This window comes from Rhizopus microsporus (genome assembly GCF_002708625.1).
Source record: "Rhizopus microsporus ATCC 52813 unplaced genomic scaffold scaffold_2, whole genome shotgun sequence".
NCBI lineage: Eukaryota > Fungi > Mucoromycota > Mucoromycetes > Mucorales > Rhizopodaceae > Rhizopus > Rhizopus microsporus.
Window position 1 is genome coordinate 1,958,898 of NW_019671917.1, and position 24,826 is coordinate 1,983,723.

The 24,826-nt window shown below is 38.5% G+C and overlaps 11 protein-coding genes across 11 annotated transcripts in view; 7 read left to right on the plus strand and 4 right to left on the minus strand.

The window, feature by feature from the left end:
- Positions 1-93, minus strand: part of RHIMIDRAFT_64878 (uncharacterized protein) — a 1,001-nt gene extending 908 nt beyond the window's left edge. Inside the window, exon 1 of the mRNA XM_023615512.1 lies at positions 4-93. The gene's annotated coding sequence lies outside the window, so the exon portion shown is untranslated. The remainder of the gene's footprint in view (positions 1-3) is intronic.
- Positions 94-381: 288 nt separating this feature from the next.
- On the minus strand, positions 382-822 carry RHIMIDRAFT_247169 (cytochrome b5; the record flags this gene model as incomplete). The annotated part of the gene is made up of 3 exons (XM_023610389.1): positions 382-528; positions 584-761; positions 815-822. The coding sequence occupies 3 exons, from the start codon at positions 820-822 to the stop codon at positions 382-384; spliced, it is 333 nt and encodes a 110-aa protein (XP_023470386.1).
- Positions 823-1,137: 315 nt separating this feature from the next.
- RHIMIDRAFT_234274 (uncharacterized protein) lies at positions 1,138-8,460 on the plus strand (the record flags this gene model as incomplete). Its single annotated transcript, XM_023608131.1, has 10 exons — positions 1,138-1,702; positions 1,760-6,808; positions 6,853-6,982; positions 7,033-7,298; positions 7,350-7,520; positions 7,573-7,679; positions 7,732-7,860; positions 7,909-7,999; positions 8,051-8,212; positions 8,276-8,460. The coding sequence occupies 10 exons, from the start codon at positions 1,138-1,140 to the stop codon at positions 8,458-8,460; spliced, it is 6,855 nt and encodes a 2,284-aa protein (XP_023470387.1).
- Positions 8,461-8,950: 490 nt separating this feature from the next.
- On the plus strand, positions 8,951-10,071 carry RHIMIDRAFT_286203 (glutamine synthetase 2; the record flags this gene model as incomplete). Its single annotated transcript, XM_023613357.1, has 2 exons — positions 8,951-9,412; positions 9,463-10,071. The coding sequence occupies 2 exons, from the start codon at positions 8,951-8,953 to the stop codon at positions 10,069-10,071; spliced, it is 1,071 nt and encodes a 356-aa protein (XP_023470388.1).
- A 531-nt stretch (positions 10,072-10,602) lies between these two features.
- On the plus strand, positions 10,603-12,987 carry RHIMIDRAFT_247172 (RabGAP/TBC; the record flags this gene model as incomplete). Its single annotated transcript, XM_023610390.1, has 3 exons — positions 10,603-10,758; positions 10,815-11,351; positions 11,401-12,987. 3 exons carry the CDS (start codon positions 10,603-10,605, stop codon positions 12,985-12,987), a joined length of 2,280 nt encoding a protein of 759 aa, XP_023470389.1.
- A 242-nt stretch (positions 12,988-13,229) lies between these two features.
- Positions 13,230-13,532, minus strand: RHIMIDRAFT_311116 (uncharacterized protein; the record flags this gene model as incomplete). Its single annotated transcript, XM_023614704.1, has 1 exon — positions 13,230-13,532. The coding sequence occupies one exon, from the start codon at positions 13,530-13,532 to the stop codon at positions 13,230-13,232; it is 303 nt and encodes a 100-aa protein (XP_023470390.1).
- Positions 13,533-14,642: 1,110 nt separating this feature from the next.
- RHIMIDRAFT_266661 (uncharacterized protein) lies at positions 14,643-15,320 on the minus strand. Its single transcript, XM_023611929.1, has one exon. The coding sequence runs from the start codon at positions 15,312-15,314 to the stop codon at positions 14,865-14,867; it is 450 nt and encodes a 149-aa protein (XP_023470391.1). The 5' UTR covers positions 15,315-15,320; the 3' UTR covers positions 14,643-14,864.
- A 1,093-nt stretch (positions 15,321-16,413) lies between these two features.
- On the plus strand, positions 16,414-17,122 carry RHIMIDRAFT_266662 (thioesterase family protein). Its single transcript, XM_023611930.1, has 2 exons — positions 16,414-16,634; positions 16,682-17,122. Exons 1-2 carry the CDS (start codon positions 16,522-16,524, stop codon positions 17,058-17,060), a joined length of 492 nt encoding a protein of 163 aa, XP_023470392.1. The 5' UTR covers positions 16,414-16,521; the 3' UTR covers positions 17,061-17,122.
- Positions 17,123-17,358: 236 nt separating this feature from the next.
- On the plus strand, positions 17,359-18,869 carry RHIMIDRAFT_307701 (Calreticulin). Its single transcript, XM_023614536.1, has 2 exons — positions 17,359-17,741; positions 17,808-18,869. The coding sequence occupies exons 1-2, from the start codon at positions 17,412-17,414 to the stop codon at positions 18,726-18,728; spliced, it is 1,251 nt and encodes a 416-aa protein (XP_023470393.1). The 5' UTR covers positions 17,359-17,411; the 3' UTR covers positions 18,729-18,869.
- Positions 18,870-19,824: 955 nt separating this feature from the next.
- RHIMIDRAFT_64950 (Oxysterol-binding protein) lies at positions 19,825-21,275 on the plus strand. Its single transcript, XM_023615513.1, has 4 exons — positions 19,825-20,074; positions 20,125-20,186; positions 20,235-20,465; positions 20,520-21,275. Exons 1-4 carry the CDS (start codon positions 19,845-19,847, stop codon positions 21,233-21,235), a joined length of 1,239 nt encoding a protein of 412 aa, XP_023470394.1. The 5' UTR covers positions 19,825-19,844; the 3' UTR covers positions 21,236-21,275.
- Positions 21,276-24,007: 2,732 nt separating this feature from the next.
- On the plus strand, positions 24,008-24,778 carry RHIMIDRAFT_196960 (uncharacterized protein; the record flags this gene model as incomplete). Its single annotated transcript, XM_023606158.1, has 1 exon — positions 24,008-24,778. A coding segment is annotated over one exon (771 nt), but the record flags the coding sequence as incomplete, so codon positions are not given.
- Positions 24,779-24,826: the final 48 nt, after the last annotated feature.

Genomic DNA, 24,826 nt, shown 5'->3' on the forward strand with positions numbered 1-24,826 from the left:
TACCACATAAGAACATCCAAGGAATGTTTTAGGATAATAGCTTTCCAAAAAGATTTGTCCACCTAGAAATAATATTCCATTCAAAGCCAAAGTGGTCAGTATTGCCTTTTGAATGCTCTTTGAGCTGTCGGTTACGTTAATATAAAGGTGAAAAAAGATAAATAGATATGCTTATTACGTGTATAGCAATATAAACGACTTTGGCCAACAAGAAGCATCCTCTAAGCCAGAGACAAAATATGACCAATGCTGTTGAATGGGTGAATTGTTCAAGGTTGCCATCAAAGAATGAAAGAAAGAAAGAAAGAAAAAGTGAAACAGAGGATAGAGAAGGGGGGCGCATGTAGACCTCTTTTTTTTATTGGATAAATGCTTTTTCCTTTAGTTATCAGGCACCACTTTTCCAACAATATTGTATCTTTTTGCAAAGAAAGCATACCACTGATCTAATGTTTCCATTTCTTTTGGAGTCAGTTCACTATAATCTGCAATGCAATCTTCTGGTTTTAAAGAAGACTTTCCGAGAGCCTAATTTAAAGCCGTGTCAATGAGGACTTAAAGAAAAAGGAAGAATAACCATTACCTTGGACGAATCTTTTCCAGTAAACACGTTATATCCAGCACCCTTTCCATAAGATGCAGTGTTATTCGAAACGTCAAATACATCGCCTTTGATAGCTACATAAATAGGAAGCGATGGGTCAGAGCCATCATACTTTTTAAGTTCTGAGACAGTAATGGGTGTTGTCTTTGGTGGTTCACTATGAATAGTGGTTAAACATAATATACATGCCTTTTATTCTATAAACTCTACGTAGCCATTTTATAATACAAGAAGATTAGTAAAAAGAAAAAAAGAAAGAAAAATAACTTTAATCTTTTTTTATTATTATTTTTTCCCCTTTGTGTAAAACATGTAGGAAATAGTCTAAAGCGCGTCAAGTTTCACATATCTTTTTAAAAAAGATCATGATACATATTGAACTCTTATGTTTGTTGCCTTGAAAGATAACAGAGAGAGAAAGAGAGTTAGAGAAAGAGTTAGAGTTAGAGTTCAACTGTTGTACAAGTGGCTATACATTTTGATTGTCTCCTTCCTTTTTTCATTTTCCACTTTATCTCTTTTTATTTTGTCGAATGGAAAAGGCACATCAGCCAGATTATGAAGATCCTGGCTCATTAACAAGTTTTAACATAATTGCAGAAGGAGACGAGGAAGGCCTTATTTCAAAAATATTTTCCAAGTTTAAAACTGCTGTATCTGGCCCACAACACCAACAACCCGTACCAATACCCGCCGAGATATTAGAGAGCATAGGGCAAGAGAATAGCCTGATAATAGCCAGTAAAGAAAGATATCCGACCATAAAAGCCATCAATCCTACACCAACAAAAGAAGTAGATCTATCAATCAAATCTCTTCATGAATCAAGTTTAGCAACTATCAAACCAGAAGGCTCATCCGTGATGATGATACCTTTAACAAAGACATCATCCTGTGATAGTGACAACCAATCAGTAATGACCAATTTTTCTGTATCCAACACAAATTCACTCAGTAGGATGCTCAATCGATTACGAGGCGGTGAGGCAGACAGCGGCAACAAGGATTTTTGGATGCCTGACGAACAGTGCCGAGAGTGTACAGACTGTAATGCGCCCTTTAACCTGTTTCGAAGAAAGCATCATTGCCGTACATGTGGTATGCTTTTTTAAGCTCCTCAAGTCTGTAAAAGGTGAAACTCATCCTTATTTGTAGGAAGAATATTTTGTTCAAAGTGCCTCAACAACAAGATCCACACAAGCCATACTTTATTACGTGTCTGTAACGACTGTTATATCAAATTTGAAGATCGTCTTCCAGATGATTTAATATCTATCCATGAGACATATTCGGGTGATTCTGAAACACTGCAGCAGTCTGTTCAGGACAGTGACGAGGAATTTGAAAGAAGAACAAATAGCTTAGAAATACAACGTCCCAATCTGGATCTACATTTTTCTTTATCCACATCTTCACATCATACCACCAGCGATGCTGAGATCGGTATCAAAAAGTTATTAACATCTACTTTCCTGAGGACCACACCTCGATCACGAACAAGCACCATGAATTCTTTAGCTGTCGAAAGTAGCTTAGCCGTGTTAGAATCGCGTCAACTCGCTTCATCATCACCTATGCCATTCCGTCGTCACTCCTACTTGGCTAATGAAAATCCTTTAGGAACGCCTGTTCTTCAAAATGAGTATTATGAAGAAGATGAAGATGCAAGAAGGTGGGATAAGAGTCCTAGAAACCTTTTGAATTTCTTGGGAGGCGCTGCTGCCAGTGGCAACAACACGGGTACGAATGAACGGCCCAATTCGGGGATTTTCAACAATATCTTTTTTGAAGATTATGCAACAACGTTTGACATTGGCTCTCCAACTCCGCTTCTAAGTACAAGCACAACAACGACTACAACAGGAAAAACACAGCCATGGTTGATGAGACCTGAACGCGCCATGAGGAGAAGATTGAGCTTGACAGATGGAACAGGCAGTGGAAGCAATAATAATGTGATTACCATTTCGACTAATAATTCGTCTTCAACTATTCGACATAGTAGAGTAAGGACAAAGAGTCTTATGAGAAATATACCCATCACAAAGGCAACTATGGAAGCATCTACTTCCTCTCAACTAGATACTAATAACACTACCTGTGCGGATACAAACAGTCTACGTAGTGCTACCCCAGATGTGGAGCAATTAAGGACACAGATCGCTTCTTGTACACAGACACATCAACAGTGGGATGAATCTTTTTTATATTTGATGCGCAACATGATCCGACACTTTCTGGAGGTTGAAACGGAGGGATTGATCAAGAACCCTGGTCCGTGGGAAGAGGTCATGATGAAATTACTACTCAAAATTGCTGACGAAGTACAACCGCAGATAAGGATCCGAGATACATTTGACATGAACCATTATGTCAAAATAAAACGAGTTCCTGGTGGAACACCCAAGGATAGCTTCTCTGTGAGTGGTGTGGTTCTATCAAAGAACGTAGCGCACAAGCATATGGTCCGAAAGATTGAGAACCCACGCATCTTGATTTTGAATTTTGATCTAGACGGATTCAGCGGTGAAGTGAACCGACATGAGTATCTTAAATTAGACCGTTTATTGGCTTGGGAGCGTGATCATATGAATGCCCTGGTAGACCAGATCATTGGTCTAAAGCCGTCTATTGTGTTGATTGCCAGCCATGCTCCTCGTACTGTCATCGACTTGTTGAACAAGGCTAATATTGTAGTCGTCTACAAGGTCAAAAAACAAAAGCTCGATGCTATTGCTCGATGTGCTGATGCAGTCATATTCAATTATAAAAACGACTTGTGGAATACAAAATCAGTGACTCAAGGAAAATGCAAGCTTTTTGAGACAATGACCATTATGCATGAATACCTCCCTAGTCGCCGTAAAACGTTCTTACTCTTTCACGAGTGTCCTAAAGATAGAGGTGCAACCATCATACTACGAGGAGGCGAACATAAGGTTCTGACGGTGATTAAGACAATCATGAAGTTTATGGTGCAAGTGGTCAATAATCTCACTATCGAGGCACAGCTGCGCAAGGAATTTATTGAACTCAGGAAATGGTATCGTATTTATTATGAAGAAGAACAACAACAAGAAGAAGAAGAAAAGACAGAAGAAGAGAGGGTCGTCAAGAAAATGACCTCATTTGCTGAGAGGTCCCTCACGGACATTCGACCTGTCGATTCTCAAAGCATATCCGCATTATCCGTAGCTGAGTCACACATAACTGTAAGTACAGCAGCAGCGGATGTAGTAACAACAAAGAAGAAAGGACAGTTTTATCAACAGGAGCCAATTATTGTTGAAGATGATGATATTTGCTTGACAGCCATCAATACAGTTTTAAAGCAGTACCAAAATACAGTACTCTCTATTTCTCCTGGCGTCACATTACCTGTTCCCCATATCCTGATTAAACTACGAGACTCACAGAAAAAGTTAATTGGTGTCATTCGGGAAAGACTAGGGCCCACCATCACCGGGACGGTATTTGAGGGAGATGCTCCAGAGCAGCAACAGGATTCCACCAAGTTTATCCCACCACCAATTCCTCGTGATTTAAACCAAATGATGGATTATTTCAAGGCATATGAAGCTCAATTAGAGAATGACGTTGAGTATCGACACTATCAAGACTTGCACATCCAGAATTGGTACAACTTTAAGAAATATATCCGAGATGTAAGTTCCTTTTTATCACCCGTAAATCACCAAGAAATACTTGTTCATCGCACTATATACCCCATGGACGACCATACGATTCCTTGTCAAAAGATAGTGGCAGAGCCATACCATTATTATGATCCTGCCTGTGACTACACCTTAGGACAGTATATTCTGAACGCTGCCAAGGAGGCATATAAACCTTGTACTTCTAAAATATGTGGATCACCGCTCATGTTTCATGATGTGACATTCTCACATGGTAATGCTCAAATCAAAGTGCAAGTATTTCATGAAGTAGATGATGAACAAATGGTAGAAGAAAGGCTCGAGATTGGTAAAGATGAATACCTAAAGAAGATTCCCATCTTTATATCCACTCACTGCAACCTATGCAAAATAACACACGGTTGGAAACCCATGTCTGAATTGCTACAGCGGTACTCGTTTGGAAAGTTTTTAGAATTACTACTTTATCAGTCCTCCTCTATCCCACTCTACGAAGACGGAGAACAAGAAGATGAAGGGTGCCCACATGGGCTTTATCGGGACCATACACTCTCATTTCGCATCCAAAACTATACTGTCAATTTTACACATGCAATGGTCAAGGTCGTCGAGGTGATCCCACCACCTCTTCATACTTGCTTCAGCTCCAAGAAGCAAATGGCCCTCAAGGATGAAGCATTGGAATCAACGCGTATAAAGATTGCTCGCTTTTTCGATTCTATTATTGAGCGAAACAAGGCATTTTCGTACGATATTGTTCAGCCTAATATGGTGGAAACATGTAAAGAATACTTGCAAGAAATGTCACAGGAAGCAATGAAGAATAAAAAGAGCTTACTTCAGAAACTCCAGTCAGAGTATGCAACAAGTTCGCCTACGGATACACTGCAGTTGAATAACGTGCTAGCCGAACTGCAAAACCATGCCGTTACTTGGGACCTCAAGTACATTGACTTTGCTAGACGATTTATACGGCCTGAACGAGAGCTTCGAAGGTTGACAACAAGTCATTTGCGAAGGATGTTTCCCGCGGAAAGTCTCCTTTACAGTAGCACATCTACACCCGTCGTATCCAATCTTAACCTTCGAACAAAGCGCGCTGTAGAGGCCGCAGACTTGCCACTATTGGATGTTACATTAGAAGAGCAAGAGGATACTGAGCATCCAGAAACAGAATTAAAAGATCAACCTAGTTTGGGAGAATCACCAACTCAATCTTTCCCCTGGCTTGATGAGGTTCAGCAATTTGATCAAAAGTTTTTGCAAGATGTTGCAGATGTCAATCCATCATCGAGTGCATTTCTAGGCAGCTCTGCAGAAAACAGCAGGAGCGTACCATTGAGCCGATCGGCCACTGAAGAAACACTGGATCCTAGCGTAGCCAGAAGACTATCATTGGAATTGATGAAGGATACGCCATCAAAGGCCGGGCTATTGGCTACTGCTCTTAGTTCCTCAGTCGACAAGCAGCAGCGACAGAAATTTTTAGAAAAGTCCATGATCTATGAAGACGCGCATACACCTTCGCCACAGCCTACACCAACTGTTATGATTCAAGATGAGGCAATCCTCTATACGCCAAGTGAAAGGCAGGATATACAATCAGCTTTTGCTCGTCATGTGGCGCCAACGGCCTATCAGCGACTGACAGGGTTACTACCTGAACCAACCGTTTGTAGATCCAAGAGTTCACCATCATCTGGAGTAACTCCACGTCATAAGCGAACATTATCACATCACAAGGCGCTTGAAACAACCGATAAGGCAGCTAATCGCCGATCATTTTATGAAACAAGCACCAGCTACATGACATCATCTGGCCCTACATCAGCTAGTCATACAGATCAAGCAGCAAAACCCTATCGTGGATATTACGCTTCAAGAAAGTCTCAAGGCATACCAGCGACGAGATATGGATACCGATTTGGGTTTATTCCTCCTGATGATAAACATCATCCACGTATGACTCAAGAGTCTACAAGACCTTACTCTAGGACAGCGACTGAACAAGGTAGCAGTAGCAAGCTGCCGATAAGAGGGCGTATACCCGTTGCTACACCTCTGCTTCACCAAAAACCCCCAAGCAGAGTAACATACCACCAACCTTCGCATTTACCTATTCCCATATCACGAAGGAAACTAGCGAATGGTAGAGATTTAAGAGAAAGGTTACCAAGCAAAGCATCTTTAGAGGTATATACCAAAATCAAGGAAATTGCGCATGATGATGACTCTCTATCATCATCGGACGAAGGCAAGTTTGGAGTATCAGATGATGACGACGATGATGACGAAGAAGAATATGACTATAATTCAGACGAGCGCTTACCATTTCAACATACAACATTCTCGCTGGTGCACATGGATGAATACGACGAATGTTTAGGAAGAGATACGGTACCAAGTATTCTAGAACTTCAGCAGTTCAATAAGGAGCATCAGTTACAAATGTCAAACAATACTTTACCCTTTCTAAGTGTCGAAACTGGTCTATATGCAGGAGACAAAAAGGACAATCAATCAAAGGCTGCAGTGCTTCTCGATCTAGGTATGATTCAGTACAGATGATGTTTAATTGTTAACTCTTTGTAGATCATGGAGTCACGCCTACTGATCTTGACTGGTCCACCAATGGTAGCGGAAAAAATTCAATCATGAAAGCTATTACGTATGTACTTGCTGAAAAGAGCATAAGCAATTTACTCCCATTAGAGTATCCATTGTAAGTATAAACGCTGTCGTGTGTGTAATTGTGCTCACGTGAATGATTAGCTCTCCTACGGAACATATCTTTGCCGATTCCAACATTCTTGTAAGGGAAGATGAACCAAGTAGCATCATATCGTACATGCTTGCAAGTACTTTTTATCGAGAGAAATTAGAAAAGAGACAGGCATTACGAATGTCCAAAGTAGTGAATAATCGACAGGAGAGCGCATCTATATCTAGTATCGTATCTGATGCACCAACAGATGACAAGTTATTTTATTCAGATATGTTTCCTGAAACCGGTGAAGCTGAGAGGCCATGGAGATTCTGTAATATGCGTTGTTTTTAATGGTTGATGGTTTGTATTAACATATCTTTAGCTTTTAAGGGAGGATCAACAAGTTTTACATGCAAAATATACTATGCGGAGCAATTTGATATGTTTAGAAAAATGTGTGGATGTGGAGAGACATTTATATCATCGCTTGCCCGATGTAATGTCTGGAATACAGCAGGAGGCAAATCGGGATCAACCTTCCTAAAGACAAAAGGTTGATAGCATATACTCATTTGTTCTGTTGCTTATATTCATTTCCCTTATAGATGAAAGGTTTTTGATCAAGCAAATATCCAAGTTTGAAATGGATGCATTTGTCGGATCAGCCAACAAGTATTTTATGTACATGTTTAATGAGGTGTTTGATAAAGGAGTAATATGAAACCTTACAGATTCCTCCAACAATTTACTCACGCTTATAATAGATACCAACAGTTTTATGTAAAATATTTGGTTTATATCGCATTGGTTTTTATAACAATGTAAGCGGCAAATCTATGAAGATGGATATCCTTGTTATGGAGAATTTATTCTATGAGCATACGGTCAAAATGGTTGGTTCAACACCCTACGTATCTATAATGGGACTAATGGTTGTATAGGCATATGATCTAAAGGGGTCTTTAAGGAATCGATATGCAGCAAAGACAGGAAAGGATATTGAAGTCTTTTTGGATGAAAACTTGGTAGAGAGTAAGTATGAATCAACTGATTGTGCATTCGACTGATGGAAGTTTCTTTTAGTGATTAGCAAAACACCACTTTATATGAGGGTAGATACTAAGAATAACCTAAGTGATTCGTTATATAATGATACACAATTCCTGGTTCAAATTGATGTGATGGATTATTCACTGTTGGTTGGATTTGATGACGAGAAAAATGAGATTGTAGTTGGCATAGTTGGTAATGATATATATGTTCCTTGCTAAGCTTTCATATACCATAACTCTCTCTCTCTACATATAGACTTTTTTCGAACGTATACCTGGGATAAGAAACTTGAGAGCTGGGTAAAAGAATCAGGTATGTTGGGTGGTGTCAAAAGGGATCCAACTATTATATCCCCAAAAATGTATCGACGTCGATTTCGATCAGCTATTGATCTTTACTTTGTGATGATACCCGATTTTTGGACTCTTTTACATAATTAATCCATTTGACAATGAGAGAAAAAGAAATAAGCTTTCTCACGAACCTTGTACCTATATAAATAAACATCAGTGATAAGAGTAAAGATAAGATTAACTGCTCAAACTGTTACACACACATATATAAACTATGCCACAGCCCTAGTGATAGTTGCTGTGGTAAGGCCATAGTCGCCGTGCTTTTGTATATATACATACACACATATACACGTATATTTCAGCATTTTAGTTTGCTTTATAAATAGACTGTAGTTTAGGAGATTTTCTTAAATACAGCAGATCCAGGGCCATGACAAGATTGGTCAAAATTCTAACCCAAGATAGGTAAAGTGGATTCTCTGGATATGGTTACAAAAGATAAAGGCATTTTTACTTGTTTTGGTTGAGATAAATAGATTTCCATCATCCCTCAACTGATAAAAACCACATGATCTTAATTTTGTATATAAAGGAAGCGAAATGACTTGCTTTCTTTCCATTATAACATTACATTATGGCTGTTGTTTCAAATACCACTCTTCTTCAAAAATACCTCTCTCTCCCTCAAGGCGAAAAAATTCAAGTAGAATACGTTTGGATTGACGCCAAAAATGGCTTAAGAAGCAAGACGAGGACGGTTGATTTCATCCCTACATCTGCTAGTGAACTACCAGAATGGAACTTCGATGGCTCTTCTACTGGCCAAGCCGAAGGCCATGACTCTGATATCCTGATTCAACCCGTGGCCTTGTTTGCTGATCCTTTCCGTCGTGGCAATAATAAAATTGTGCTTTGTGAGACCTTTAATAACGATGGTACACCTCATCCCACCAACTACCGTCACGCCTGCAAGAAGATCATGGACGCTCATGCTGATGCCAAGCCTTGGTTTGGTATTGAACAAGAATACATGCTGTTCGACCCTGCTACAGGAAAGCCTTATGGTTGGCCGATGCACGGATTCCCTGAGCCACAGGTAAACAAAAACAAAACAAGTATCTATATATACTGATATATGATACGCAGGGCAAATATTACTGCGGTGTTGGTGCAGGAAAGATCTTCGGTCGAGATATTGTGGAAGCCCACTATCGCGCTTGCTTGTATGCAGGTGTCAACATTTCAGGTGTCAATGCTGAAGTGGCTCCAGGTCAATTTGAATTCCAAGTAGGTCCATGTGAAGGCATTGACATGGGCGATCATCTTTGGATTTCCCGATATATCTTGGAACGTGTTTCAGAAGACTTTGGCATCATTGTCTCTATCCATCCCAAGCCTATCAAGGGTGACTGGAACGGCGCTGGTTGTCACACCAACTTTTCTACTGAAGAAATGCGCCAAGAGGGTGGTATTGCTGCCATTGAAAAAGCTATCAAAAAGATGGGCTTGCGTCACGCTGAACATATAGCCGTTTACGGTGAAGATAATGATCAACGTCTGACTGGTAGACATGAAACTGGACACATCGACCAGTTCAGTTACGGTATCGCTAATCGTGGTGCTTCTATTCGTATTCCTCGTCATGTTGGTATTGAGGGCAAAGGCTATTTGGAAGATCGTCGCCCTGCCTCCAACATTGATCCTTATAGAGTTACGAGCATCATAGTTGAATCAACTTTCTTACCCGACGTTTAACTCTTGTCTACACTGTATATTTCATCTCTCTCTTTCTCTGCTCTATTGCATTTACCCAATATCAAATAAACATACGCATATGAACATACAAAAATAATTTATCAATGTGATTAATCAAGCAGCTTCAGTGGGTTCTGTATTTCTTACGGTTATCTTAGTTAAAGCAAGTACATTAAAAAAGCATGCTTATGCATATTACTATGATAACAAGCTCACAACCCTAACGAAATAGAAAGCATCTATATAATCCCTTTCTTAATCATCCATACTCTGTAATTCATTTTTATACATTAATATAGCCTTTTGCATTCTTCATAAAAGTATATACTACTGGAACGTCTTTACCTCCTTTTTCTCACCCTGTCATTTGTTGTTTTTATATTTATTTCTTTGTAAAACTAGCAAACCCCCTTGCATTTCTGAGTAATCATGGCTATCCCTCCCCTTTTTTTCTTTTAACTTTACTCTTTCCTCTTTTCTTTCTATCCTTTTTTGCACTTGTTTTCTTTTTCTTTTTTCGCCCTTGTTTAGATGTCAACGCTTGCATCATATACAGCACCAGCCGCACATACATTTTCAAATGCCGAACCCAACTTTCTACTGCCAAACAAGCTTGCTAAAGACGACACACATGATAACAGACTATTCGACAGACTCCAAGAAGAAAATGCACGTTTACCACCACAGGTAGCTTGTTTACTTGGCTTTTTTTTTTTAATTTACACGTTTTTCTCTATCTGCAGGAGTCGACAGCATTTATCTTGGCACAAATAGAGCGACAAAACGCGCTACTAGAAAAAGATCCAAAGTCGATTTTTATTCATTCCAATGAGCTCAGAGCTCACTTTAGCACACTACAGCGACTAGTTAAGGACAACATCGTATCACTTAACGAGGAAGAAGAGATCGATTGGGGATTTTGGGAAGCCGTCATTCAGGATTCGGATCAGGTGGCGCTAAGGTTACCACATCTATTATCTCTCAAGCTACGTTCAGGAATCCCTGCACGCGTAAGAGGCTTGATTTGGCAAGCCATGTCGAAATCCGCATCATTACATTTGGAAACTGTGTATGGTCAACTATGTCAAGAGAGGTCACCGCACGAGAGGATAATTCAGCGTGACCTAGCAAGAACGTTTCCTCGAATAGACATGTTTAAGCAAGAGAACGGGAGCGGACAAACTGCTATGAAACGAATACTTGAAGCATACAGTCTTTATGATACTGAAGTCGGGTACTGTCAAGGACTAGCCTTTCTTGTGGGCCCACTTTTAATGAATGTAGGTATAAAGCTACTATCGTTGATAGATTGACTCATTATTGAAGTAGATGCCTGAAGTGCCATCATTTTGTGTCTTTGTTAGACTAATGGAAACGTATGAGATGAGATCCATGTTTACTCTTCATATGGAAGGGCTCCAGTTACGTCTTTATCAATTTTCAAAACTCCTTCATGAGATACTTCCAGACTTATCATGTCATTTTATGCAGCATGGAGTTCATGCAGCCATGTACGCATCACAGTGGTTCTTGACTTTGTTTGCTTATGCGCTTCCTATGGGTCTTGTCAATCGAATCTATGACATCATATTCGCAGAAGGAGCAGCAGAGACCATTATGCGTATAGCGATCGCCATGCTCAAAAGGTCCTCAGATCACATTATATCACAACTAGAAGAATTTGAAGATATATTGGATTTTGTTACCTCGCGAAAGCTGTGTTTACCCTATGCTGAAAATTACGGAAATGTTATCCGGGATGCCGTTTCTCTTTCCCATATTATTACTAAAGAAAAGCTAGACGCCCTTCATGCTCAATACGTTGCAGATGAAGGAGAACAGCATCGAAAGCTAAACAGGACCACGGGCCGGTTAGGAATGTTTTGGAAACGAAAGAAAAAGGCGCGTCAAGAGTTGAAACGCTCGTCTACGATGTATCCTACTAAAATGCAACCTTCCAAACCTCTATTGAGAAAACGATGGTCCTCTGTTTCTGCCAAGGAGACGACCACGCCATTATTTGTTGCGGAGGAAGCGTTGTCAATTCAAAGAAGATTAAGCATTAGTTCTTTTTGCAGTTGTAGCTCAATACAGAATCAATCTCTACCATCAACACCTCAAAGCTTGACCGGCCCCTATCTTGGTAGCAATATGCAGCTTGAAATAGAACATTTACGAAGAGATCATCAAAAGACTCTGGATGAGCTGCAAGAAATGAAATATGATAAAGAAGATTTAGAATGTGAACGGGATGCGCTAAAGTTGACTATTTTAGAACTTGAGCGTAGATACTGTTTAGAAAAGATAGATAGCAGTAACAGGATCTCACCAGATTTAACACTACAACAAGGCTTTGAAGGAGAAAACTCAATGTCGACTTTAAAAAGCTTGGAAATTGCCGAGAATATTCAGTCGTATACTGATGATATGACAAGTGTACTATCAAAAGCAAGCACATGTCTTTCTGAAGAAGTGATGCATACCAAAGATTTAGAGCAACAATGCGAAAAACTTTCTCAAGAGCTTGAACACGTACAGTCTAAATTCGATATGGTCAATGAAGGACAGATGGCGTTGGTAGACAGGCTACTAGTCATGAAAGCAGAGATGGATGAATTAGCGGAGGAAAAGAAAATAAAGGAAGTAGAATGGGCTGATGTTATTCAAAAGAATAGAGCCTTGGAAAAGGAATTAGAGAAAACAAGGAAAATTTTGGAATATTTCAAATTGGAAAATCATTATTTAATATGCCATTATCCAACAGAGAGTGAAAAGAATGCGCCATCAACCCATCAACGGCGCCACAGTGTGTCTGTTACCCCCAATATGTCACACATAGTGGATCAACCTTTAAAAGAGTTTTGGATGTCATTACGTGATCAAAAGCAGGAAACAAAATGTCCCTCAAAGCATTAAAGTACCCTTTTTTATGCCGTGCCTACAGTGCTTCTACTTCAAATTCAGACGATGTTTGGTATCTTTAAACACTCTACTTATCTTTTTGAGATAAACCGTAAAAGGAAATCCAGAAGAAGTGAAATCAGTTTTGAGACTAATGGAGATAGTTGTTCAGACTTTTTCTTTTATCTGTAATAATCTAAATTCGTTTTGCAAGGAAAACCGTGTTTAATACGGCGATTTGTGAATTAAATATGAAGCTAACCTCTGGAATAAGCCTCTGGCTTACCCAAGCCTTTCCAAATTGCAAGAGAGATTTCCATTATGTTCTTTGCCGCGTTGACATCGCGTTCCCATAATGCATTGCATGCTTTACAGACAAGTACATTATTGTCTCTGGCGCCGTTCACACCATCCAAAATAGCAGTTTCACACCAACAGCAATTTCTTGAGGTTCTGAACTCATCAATTGGCACAGCAACAGGGTCACTAGCAGCTTCTCTCTTTTTCAAGCAGCGCCACATGATACCAGCTGTACCGCAACGTAAGCCTTTCATTTTCATTATGTCCTTTCCGAACATACCGTCCCCAAAGACAACAAGTGGAACTTTGGACTTGTCTTCTTTAAATTTCAAAGGTTACCATTTATTTCTCCTAAAGTATATAAAATGAGTAGATTTATACTAACATATACCATTGTAGTTATGAATTTACTTTCTGTACTGTTGTTACCTATTCTTTCCTTTCTTCTTTTCGTTTTTCTTTTTTGTTCTTATTTTTAAAACGCTTTTCCTATTATATTTAGCACTGTCGTTTAATAACATATTGACCATCATTTCGGGAGCTCTTTGTTTGCCTTGGTATAGATTAAACCGATATTTAGCAGTACTAAAGCCATAAAAAGTGAACAGCCTGTCTATGTTTGAAAGCATGGGATCTGCAAATCGTAGAAAAGAAATATTTCTAGCAGTTTTTGCTGTAGGTGTAGCATTGATACCTACCATGTCCTTCTCCTATTGCAGTTTCTGTTCATACACCGTGGAACCTGTTAAAGGATAATACTCCTTCGTAGTGCAGCGCCTTATTTCATGTTGGTTTTCATCTAAACCCATAGCAGCCGTATAGACTGTTTTTCTACCAGAGTCTAGAAAATTTATTGTATATAACTGAGTAACTTCTTCTATTGAAAAGTCATCAGCACCCAAGTCATGGTTTTGTATCAAAGTATCATCTCCGTTTTCGCCAAATGTCTTTCTGTAAAATATGAAATCTATGTAAAATCCATCAGATCTAACAATGTTGTCAAACAGCACCCTTATTTTCTTCATTGGACACCAATTCTTCCATTCTATACATAGCCAAAGTTAGTTCATGCATTTTTCTTAATTGTATTCCAATAAAATGTTTCTACCTTTTACACACGTTCTTCAATATGTTAAAGTTGAATACTCTTTGGAGCAATTCAAGTTGATTGACATAACCCTTAGTAATCGTTTCTTCACAAAAACAGACAGTGCATTTGCGCTAATGGTCACAAATCGTCAGCGTACTGACGGCTTTGGTAAAATAATAAACAATCTTGGAAGAAGAAGGCGCCGAACATCGAAAAGGCGGCGTTGAGAGTGTTCATCTTCGTATTGGTTCAAAATATATTCAAAGCATCTATGCCCTTTCGGGGGCAGAGGATAGAGTAGTAAGTGATATTCTTTGATTAATCAAGACTTTAATTGGTTCACATTCCTGGTTCACATGGCCGCTTAACACATCTTTTATTAAACTTGCTGATAAAACTACACTGTTTGACCATATTGGTTCGTCTTGGCACACATATTGATAGCAGTAGACTTTAATAATCACTTTAAGATTTTTAGGATCCATTGACTAACAAGTAGATACTACTTTTTAGAAGAAAAAATACAATTCTTATATCCATCACGTACCATGAAGGTGTTTTGAAGACAATAATACAAAGAAGATAAAAGACGTGATTCAAAATGTTCCATTATGCTATTATGATAACTAGTAGCCAGCTCTGTACACGCTTCCGCTAACCATTGCGAAGTTCCTTCTGCAATTTGCTGATGATATACGATAGAATTATATTGAGATTGGAATACGTACCAGACTGTCATCATGTTTGGTGGTATATTTGTGCTGGTTGTAACTCTCTTTGCATTAACCAATTGATAGACAGAGTGCCAAAATTGTTGTCGAAAAATACAATGTGGAATATCATTATTCAGTTCTTGTTGTGAGCGAAGCGTAGTGTAATAATTTACAAATACTTGCGCACGAAATACTATATTTCTTACATCCCTGCAAGCAGAGATGGTGATAGGCTTCATAGAGATATGATACTTGCAGCTGGGTGACCTTATTGATTTGTGTCCCTTTTCATAGTACCTTTTGCATGTATCTTCGTTATCAATAGTAGTGATTTTTCTTTTTCTTTTTTTTTGCAATTTTTTTTTTATCTTGTTTGATATTGTCGCTTTGTTTTCTTTCTTTACCTGATGTTCCAACTTTAGGGTCAAAGAATGTTAGTAAGCAAGACTTAAAAGACTATGCAATATGAGGATTTAACATCACCAGCACTAGTTTGCTTGTAAAATTTACATTTAAAATAACTCTTGGAAAAATGACCAGTTTCCTTACAGTCTTTGCAAGCACTTGTAGATGCAGAGCTTTCATCATATTTAAAAAATGCGTTAAATAAAACAGCGTATCACAGCACTCTTTGTGTTAACAGGTAGTATATATTTACCTTCGCCTGATGCTGCAGCTGAGGTCCTTTTTTCTTTGACAGAACGAATTTTGTTTAGTATTATTGCTTTGTACATTGGTTATTTTATACTATGGGAAAAAGAAAGAGGAGAAGCTAGCTCTGTTATGATGATTGATCTATTAATTAGAATTCAATTGATATAATATTTGCTTGGATAAGTACTCTAATTATCATCAGGTCTTATAACTTATAAAATAGTCCTATTATTGGTTTGGAAATTCGAGAAATTAAGTCATAAGAGCTAGAGTTGCCAACTACCAAAGTTTGCAGAATCCACAATGGGATGATTGTACGTTATTTTTATACATGACGGAGCAGATTTTTATTCATATGTGGTTTCTTAACAATAAAAATTAGACCAATTTTAATTCGTTTGTCTGATTTTGGCTTCAGGTGATGAATCCATGGATGTAAATTAGACTTTTGGATGAAATGAGTCTTCTTTAAATCCTTTATTAAAAATGAGGGAAGATTCACCAGTCATCCAAACAAAAATTAACTTCAAAAAATACTATCCATTTACATTAAAGAGGTTGGGTTAAATTGTTATTAAAATGGAACGTTTCTCTAGCTTAAGTGATGTTTCTCTCACCTTTAAAATAAGTTGTCTGAACATAAACTTCTTTACATCTGAAAACTAACACACTTTATCTGAATTTCCTTTTTTATCTTGTACAAAACAGGTAAACAAGTCCTAAAATTACATTTTTTTTTCTTGCTTATTCATGTTGTTTTTTCAAGCAACTTTTCCCTTACTTAAAAGAACCATGGGAGCTCAAGAAAGGTTATCGACTATATCGAGACACGTACAGACGGAGGCAAAGAAGGAAACATTTAGAGAAAGATTACATTATAAATACTTCTTACCTATTCAAACAAGGTTATAAAATACCATCTCTTTCTTGTTCAATAGTAACAATTTTGTAGATGGAGTGATAATGATCAGTACGGTCATATAAACAATTCTATATATTATCATTACTTTGATACAGTCATTAATGAGTATCTTATCAAAAACTGTGGATTAGAACCAAATAAAGCGGGTAAACCGATTGGGTTGGTTGTATCTAGTTCAGCCAACTTTTACGCTCCCGCATCTTATCCAAACATCATCCATGCTGGACTTTGTATCTCTAAAGTAGGCAAGTCCAGTGTCACCTATCGCGTTGGATTGTTTGAAAATGAACAGCCCTTGGCCTCTGTAGTCGGTGGATTTACTCATGTATTTGTTGATCCAATCAACAGACGCCCAATTAAAGGTTTACCAGAGACAGTCTTGAAAGGACTTGATGCCATAAAAGAATAGTAGATTGTATTATAAATTAGTTCAATTTGGAATAACTACAATAAATAAGCTTATTACGTGTCATAATTTCATTATCGAAAAGGTTCTTGTTTATGTATTCATTCTTAATAGTTTTCCTTTAGTGTTACCTTGTACCTAATTTTAGCAGAATTAACAATGATTTTATCCAATCATTTGATGCCATCAATCAGTGGTCAATTTTGCAGGAATTTGTGTTATTGGCCTGTATTATATATAAGTCTGCCACGTTCCAGCCGTTATTTTTTTTTTCTAGAAATTTTTATATATTTCCCTTGTACCTTTTCTTTCTTTTTCTTTTTTTCTCTACTTTGTCAATAAAAAACAAACAAAATGAAGATTCCCACCATCACCGCCATCTTGGGTCTTGCTGCTCTTGCCTCTGCTGAAGTCTTCTTTCACGAAACTTTCTCTGATGGTGAAGGTTGGAAAGACCGTTGGACTCCTTCCACTTACCGCGAAGATCTTGGTAAACTTGAAGTAAGTCCTGGTAAATGGTACGTGGACGAAAAGGCCAATGCTGGTTTAAGAACAACCGAGGACTATCGCTTCTATGCTGTCTCTTCCAAGACAAAGCCATTCACAAACAAGGATAAGAACCTTGTCATTCAGTTTGATGTCAAGAATGAACAAGACATTGACTGTGGCGGAAGTTACTTGAAGGTAAAGCAGAGTTTGAATGCACGCGTTTTTTGAGAAAGAGGCAAATTATTCACACTGCTTTCTTAGTTCTTCGGTGGTGAATTTGACCCCAAAACATTCAATGGTGACACCTCATACAACATTATGTTTGGCCCTGATATCTGTGGTCCTAAATCCATGGTACATGCCATCTTCAGCTATAATGGTACCAACTATGATTTCAAAAAGACCATCTCAGCTCCTAAAGATACTTTAACTCACACCTATACTCTTATTGTTAAACCTGATCAAACATACGAAATCTTGGTTGACTCTGACAAGAAGGCCTCCGGATCTCTTCTCGAAGACTGGGACTTTTTGCCTCCCAAGCAAATCAAGGACCCTAATGCTGTCAAGCCTGCTGACTGGGTTGATGACGCTTTGATTGATGACCCTAATGATGTTAAGCCTGAAGGCTATGATGATATCCCTGAATTTATTCCTGACCCTAATGCTAAGAAGCCTGAGGATTGGGATGATGACATGGATGGTGAATGGGAAGCTCCTTCGATCGCAAACCCCGATTATAAAGGTCCCTGGACACCCAAGAAGATCCCTAACCCTGCCTATAAGGGAGAATGGGAACACCCTCTCATTGATAACCCAGATTACAAGGTCGACAATGAGATCTATGCTTATGATTTTGCAAACGTTGGTATTGATGTCTGGCAAGTGAAGTCTGGTACTATCTTTGACAACATCCTCATCACTGACGATATCGAAGAAGCTGAAAAGGTTCGCAACGAAACAAAGGATCTTCATGAGAAGGAAGAAGATGCCAAGAAGGCACATGAGGAAAAGGTTGATGCTGAAAATAAGGCAAAGGCTGAAGAAGCTGAAAAGGACGCAAAGAAGGACCAAGAACCAGAAACACCCAAGGAAGAAGAAATCCTTGAAGCCCTTGAAGACGCTGTCGAAGAAGCTGTTGAAGCAGATGCTGCCAAGAAGCCTGCTAGAGACGAATTATAATCAAACTCCAACTTGTCATATCTTCATTAGTTAATATTAACTTGCTCTCTTAATGTAATTTTCATTTCATTTTCATACAGAAATAAAAAAAAACACTTGTGATAACAAGTATTATTTATTTACAAGTTTGCTTGTGAACACTTTAAATAACGTGCATCTGTATATCGAATATTCAAAAAGTGTAACGATATGGAATATATGTAGGATCGAACACACACACACACACACACACACACACACTGATGACTACAATTGTTATTGTTTGTACATTTAATATAAACTGCAGGATTGTTTTATTTATGTCAAAGGGGATTGACTATAAGCGAAAGAGTAAAGTACATAGATCGAAATTGATTTATTTAACAGAGCCTGATTACAAGAAACCTTCATTATGTCAGACGAGGAAAAGGGCTAGCCATTATATATTCCTTATTGGTTGTTCTAGGCTTTTTCAAAACTGACTGACTGTCTGTCAGAACGTCAGCTTCATTTAGAACACTTTTTCATAGCACTATGGTGATTACATAAGATAAATGATATAGTATGCATTAGAAAAGTCCAAAGTATTAAAAACAAAACCCCTGTATCAGAGCAATATCAGGTCACATTATTCCTAGAAGAATGACATATAAGAATAAAAGAAAAAAGAAAAATGCAAAGGCTTCAACACGTCTGTTTTTTTCTAAATGGTATTGCTATTTATTTATAATACAATTTATACGAATCACAGAGATGTATTTTTTCTGACAGTGTACAACCATCACGTTCAAATTACATTCGCTGTTTAAAAATATCTTTAAACAGCTGTACAGATCGCTCATTGTCCGTCACAGGTTTGCTGCATTTTGATCCGAACATTTGATAATGCCCTTTTTAAATAAATGAAAGGTTATTCATAATATTGGGTTTTTATATGAAATGTATAAAATAGAAAATAGGGTTGATGATGTAATCTACCCTTCATTCGCTATTGTACTTACAACACATGGGATTAAACTCTGGTGTCCAAACTCCGGCCTTATTTTCTATGAGCGAAAAAGATTAGAGATAATTTTCCCTTTTTTTTTTTTTCTCTCTTTTATTTTTTCCGGATTTCCTTTTATTTCTATCAAAAAAATGGCTATAGGATTTGGAAGCAAAGACAAAAAGAATAGTAGCAAGGCTTTGGATGAAGAACCGCCTTCAGAAAATGATGTCGACAAGTTATCCGTCAAGAACTTGGAAGAAAAGAGTCAATTTAGAGAATTTAAAGAGTTTTTAAAAGTAGTTATCAGTTTCACAGGTGACCTCTCTTCACTCACCTGCCCAGCTTTCTTCTTGAATGGTCTCTCTTTATTAGAATATGGGTAATAACTATAGACACAATTGGGATCGTTTTATTCACTTCTTTATGTAGCACCTACTGGGGTGATCATCCTGCTCTTTTCCAAGCTGTTACTCAAGCACAATCTCCCGAAGGTAAAAGAAATAGAATGTAATGAAACGAGTGCTTATAAGCTAAAATAGACCGCATGCTGTCTATCTGTCGCTGGTTTATTTCTACTCTATGGGGTAGTTACGCTTCCCGTTGCACAGGTGGTAAATTTGAAAAGAAGCCTTATAATCCAATCTTGGGTGAGCAATTTTTTTGTACCATGGGCGATGCTAAATGCATCTGTGAGCAAGTCTGTCATCACCCCCCAATTTCTGCCTTTTATCTCGAAGACGAAAAGGCAGGTGTCAGTTTAAATGGCCATAGTAAGTATATACCTGGTTACCCTTTGCACCACTTACTCACATTGTATACGATAGCTGGACAAAAATCAAAATTCAAAGGAACTTCTATCCGTGTTGAACAAGTGGGGCGAGCTGTTTTATATCTCAAGCAATATGATGAGCAATACATGCTTGATTTTCCAGATATTCTTATTCGAGGTGTACTTACTGGTGGAGCCTTTATTGAATTAGGAGGAGTATGTACAATTGTGGGCAGCAATAACACAAAGGCAACGATCGAGTTTGTACCCAAGCCATGGTTTGGTGGAGAATATAATCACATCAAGGGATGGATTTATCACGATGACAAAGTTCAATACCAACTTTCGGGCCGCTGGAGTCATCAATCATTTTACTCAAAAGGAAAGGATAGCAAAAAGGAGCTATTATTTGATGCAGAAGCTGAACCGATGGCAAAGCGTGTGACACCACCTGTTGAGGAACAATCTGAAATTGAATCACACCGCGTTTGGGGACCAGTAACAGAAGCACTAAAGCAAAAGAATTACAAGGTGGCTAACAAGGAAAAGACACGAATTGAAGAATGGCAACGAGGTATTCGTAAAGAAAGGGAGGAAAAGAAGGAAGTTTGGGAGCCAAAGTTGTTCAAGTTCGAAAAAGATGACGATGCGTCAAATGGAACCGACTATCAAAAGAAAAACCATGCATTAAGAACAAAAATGGACTTGCATCATCACTTAGATTCGGGTGCTTGGACTTATGTTCACTCACTTCACACAAGAAAGCAGTAGATTAGCATCATAATAGTACATAATAATAAATTCATTACAGCTTTCATATGTCGTTTTTTTAGTTTGTACTACGTCATTTACATCTAGGATACACATACACCTTCAATTCATGGCTTCCTCTTCCAAAAAGAGAAATACCATTTAGAATAAAAACTGTCACTGTTTTCATTATCTGAGAGTACTTCTTTGTGTTGACGCCATGCAGTCATAAAGTCACAGTTGTGGACTCGCTCTACCCACTTTTCTTTTCTCCCTCCTTTTTTCTTTAAAGACAGTCAAGGTGGGTATGGACATATGAGAGGCTGCATTCACGCGAAACAACAATACTTGTACTCAATTCCTAAAGAATATTTCCAAAGAGAGACCTTTTATTCATATGAATGGAAGATTAAAGGTACCGAAACTCTTTCAATTGTTCTAGCTGAAGCAGCGGAAAATTTTCATGTAGGACTTTGTTTGCAGTCTATCAATTAAACAGATACAATATCTTCCTGTGGAAAAATTTCAGCAAGGATACGACCGGGTCCAAAAGTGGCCGCGATATATGACTTGATCAAAGAAGGATAGATTAGCTATAACTACAGCATGAAACATCACACGCGAATGTAACGAAGAAAGCGTTGTAAGGCTGTCGAAAAGGTTGACTTTAATGTATGCTATGGTCCCTACAAAATCAGTTTTAGTATATTTGACACGAATTTGCAGCGATATGTTTTCTCTCAAACTATACCTGCTTAAACATTCAATTCTACTATAAACAGCATATTCTGAACTTCGTAAAGTGTTGTATGTTGGAATGTAATATCGAGATTGATTACAACACTTGCTCTAAAGCTAAACATCTATCAAATAAACCAAAACAGTGGTTTATCCAACTTTCGCGATCTTCTTTTGACACTCTAGTTATTGCATCTATGATTTTGTATGATAAATTATCTGTAAGGTGCTTTCTTTTGACCTTGGATCAAAAAGAGTTCAGAAAATCTCTGGAAAATTTTAGTAAACGGTCGGAAAGAGCCAACAAGAAAGGATATATGATGTGTTCTTCTTTTCGCTCGGTCAATTACGCCGTCTGGGATATTCTTTATATCAGAATTTACTAAAGATTCTATTAATACCTTTCACCAATAATTGGTCAAAACTCAAGCTCTTGCGTAGCAATTAGTACAACAATGTCAAACATCTCCAAACGAACCAGGTATTCCTTTTCAGCTTATCTCCGTAATGTTTGGGCTCTAACTCTTGTAGTAAAAGGTCGTTTAGACCTTGATTGAGATCTCTTTACTGCTCCAATGCTCCCTAACGCTGATCGTACAAATATTATCGATACTTACCCACCAGTTTGTGGCCTTTCTTACGTACCACATAGTACATTTTCTGAAGCTCGTAATCATATGAATCGTGGTCAAGTACAAAAAGACAGCCATCTAAGATCTCTTCAACGCTCGTTGTCCGGTGATTCTCATCCTCTTGATACTTTAGGTAGAAAAGTTCTTAATCGAAGACTTTGCTTAATGATAATGAGCGTCTCACAGTAGCGACATCTTTGATCGTTCTTATTATACGTGATGGCATCGATTTCTCATTCCAAAAGAAACATTTCCATTAAAGCCTTGATGCACTCCAATAACATCCACTCTTCTTTCCTCTTCACAGTTTTTTTGGATGCTTCTTCCAACCGTGCCCTTCTTCAGCTGCTTTTCGATCGGGACTGTCATCAGAACACTTTGGTTTCACATTCAATAACAAAGATACAGCAATATCTATAACGGCAGCAACACCAATAACCAGTAGATCTTCGGTTCGGCAATAAATGCCTATCAAGTTTGCTCCCGCTTGAACCCACGTTTCCAACAGCAATTGGCTACTAGTCACCTTACTTGCGAGCAATTATCATCTCAACAGCAACAAGGCTATTGAACTACAAAAGTCCATTAACCGGGGGGAATCGAAAATCATCGCAATTTCTCCTTCGATATCTTGCCTCCTAGTTGTAGCATCTTATATAGACTCATGCTATACGGTTAAACAATCTTTTATTAAACCCAAGTGGGCACGTAGTACTCCTTTACTCCTTAGTACTCCTTAGTTTATACTGGAATTAGAGAAAAAAATATGCAAGTAACACAAGCATTTTACCGCACAAAACCCGGAATAGCACAAACATTTTATCGCACAAAAGCCAGATTAATAAAGAAAAGGACTGTTTTTTACCATCTGTATCGGACCGAACACGCGACGCATAAGCACACATGTTTTATTGCCACTGCTGTACCTTGATCCTGTTTTACTCTTTTTTTTTTTTTTTCCTATTTTCCTATTTTCTTATATATTCATAATATTGCACCTTCAATAAGAACCTTTAGGTACATGCAAAAATAAGCACTTTCTTAAAGGCATTGCACTAGGACCTGTTCACTAACGCTTGATCTTACATTAGTCTACATAAACAACAATACCGTTTCCGCACTTACTACCAACTGCTCATCCTGCCATACACCTTTACCAGTTGACTCAGCTTACCGTACCTGCCAAAAATGCAGAGAGCAAGTTGCAGCATCACGACGCAGACGTCGAGCTGAACAAGAAGAGCAGGAAGGCAGCCAGGTAAGGCGTAGGAGAAGACCTAGAGTAGAACCTTCTCAGACTATTCCTACTGCCTATATCTCGCAGCTTTCTCGCCTTCGTCCTTTGAACCTTGGATGTATGGACAAGGAATGCTCACACTGTCACGCCTTACACTGGATTGATGAAAGGCAAGAGACATCTTCGATGAGAAATCCTAGCTGGGAGTCATGTTGCAAGCGAGGATCAGTCCAGTTGCAACTCTTGCCTGATCCACCTGAGTGCTTGAAGGGCTTGCTCGAACGTACGGACACTCAAGGCCGCCACTTTAAGGACAACCTTCGCCAGTACAACGCTGCCTTTGCCTTTACTTCGTTGGGCTGCGATATTGTTTCGCCTGAGGATCGTGCCAACAACAATAACAATAGAGGTAGATTAAACGCCTTTCAGATTCATGGTGCTCTTTGCCACCGTCAAGGCCCCCTGGCTCCAGTTGAAGGCAGTAAGCCTTCCTACACCCAGCTGTATATCTTTGATCCATGTTATGCCGCTGAACGAAGACAAGTACGACACAGCAACCTTGATCCTGAGATCATTAGAGAGCTTTCAGTCATGCTTGCCCAATGTAACCCCTTCGCACGTGTATATCGTCATGCACATGAGATATTGAGCAACCATGAGAGCGACAGTAATAATAATGATCAAACAGAAACTAATGCACCATACATTGTTATCAGTCCTTCCATGAGAATGCGTCTGATTGAAGGAGGTGACAGACATATTCAGAATTTGCCAACAATGGAAGAAGTTGCTGCGGTTATCCCTATTGAATATAGTGATAGAAGCTTTCGTGACATTGTTCTTACCTTGAGAGGCAATAACAGTCTTCGTCAAAACACTGGATTTGAGCAACACTTTCAGCGTATCAGCCAGACGCATGCTGCATACATGCCAACACACTATGTACTTTTATTCCCTCATGGAACATATGGATGGCATTGGGGCCTGCAACTTTCATTGCCAACT

What these genes read in the sequence shown, in the direction of transcription:
- RHIMIDRAFT_266661 (XM_023611929.1), bottom strand. Translation starts at nt 15,314, where the DNA reads ATGAAGCCTATCACCATCTCTGCTTGCAGGGATGTAAGAAATATAGTA.
- RHIMIDRAFT_266662 (XM_023611930.1), top strand. Translation starts at nt 16,522, where the DNA reads ATGGGAGCTCAAGAAAGGTTATCGACTATATCGAGACACGTACAGACG. An exon ending in TTCTTACCTATTCAAACAAG is followed by an intron (nt 16,635 to 16,681) that starts GTTATAAAATAC and finishes ACAATTTTGTAG; the next exon opens with ATGGAGTGATAATGATCAGT.
- RHIMIDRAFT_307701 (XM_023614536.1), top strand. Translation starts at nt 17,412, where the DNA reads ATGAAGATTCCCACCATCACCGCCATCTTGGGTCTTGCTGCTCTTGCC. An exon ending in GTGGCGGAAGTTACTTGAAG is followed by an intron (nt 17,742 to 17,807) that starts GTAAAGCAGAGT and finishes CTGCTTTCTTAG; the next exon opens with TTCTTCGGTGGTGAATTTGA.
- RHIMIDRAFT_64950 (XM_023615513.1), top strand. Translation starts at nt 19,845, where the DNA reads ATGGCTATAGGATTTGGAAGCAAAGACAAAAAGAATAGTAGCAAGGCT. An exon ending in CTCTCTTTATTAGAATATGG is followed by an intron (nt 20,075 to 20,124) that starts GTAATAACTATA and finishes TTCTTTATGTAG; the next exon opens with CACCTACTGGGGTGATCATC. An exon ending in TGTCAGTTTAAATGGCCATA is followed by an intron (nt 20,466 to 20,519) that starts GTAAGTATATAC and finishes TGTATACGATAG; the next exon opens with CTGGACAAAAATCAAAATTC.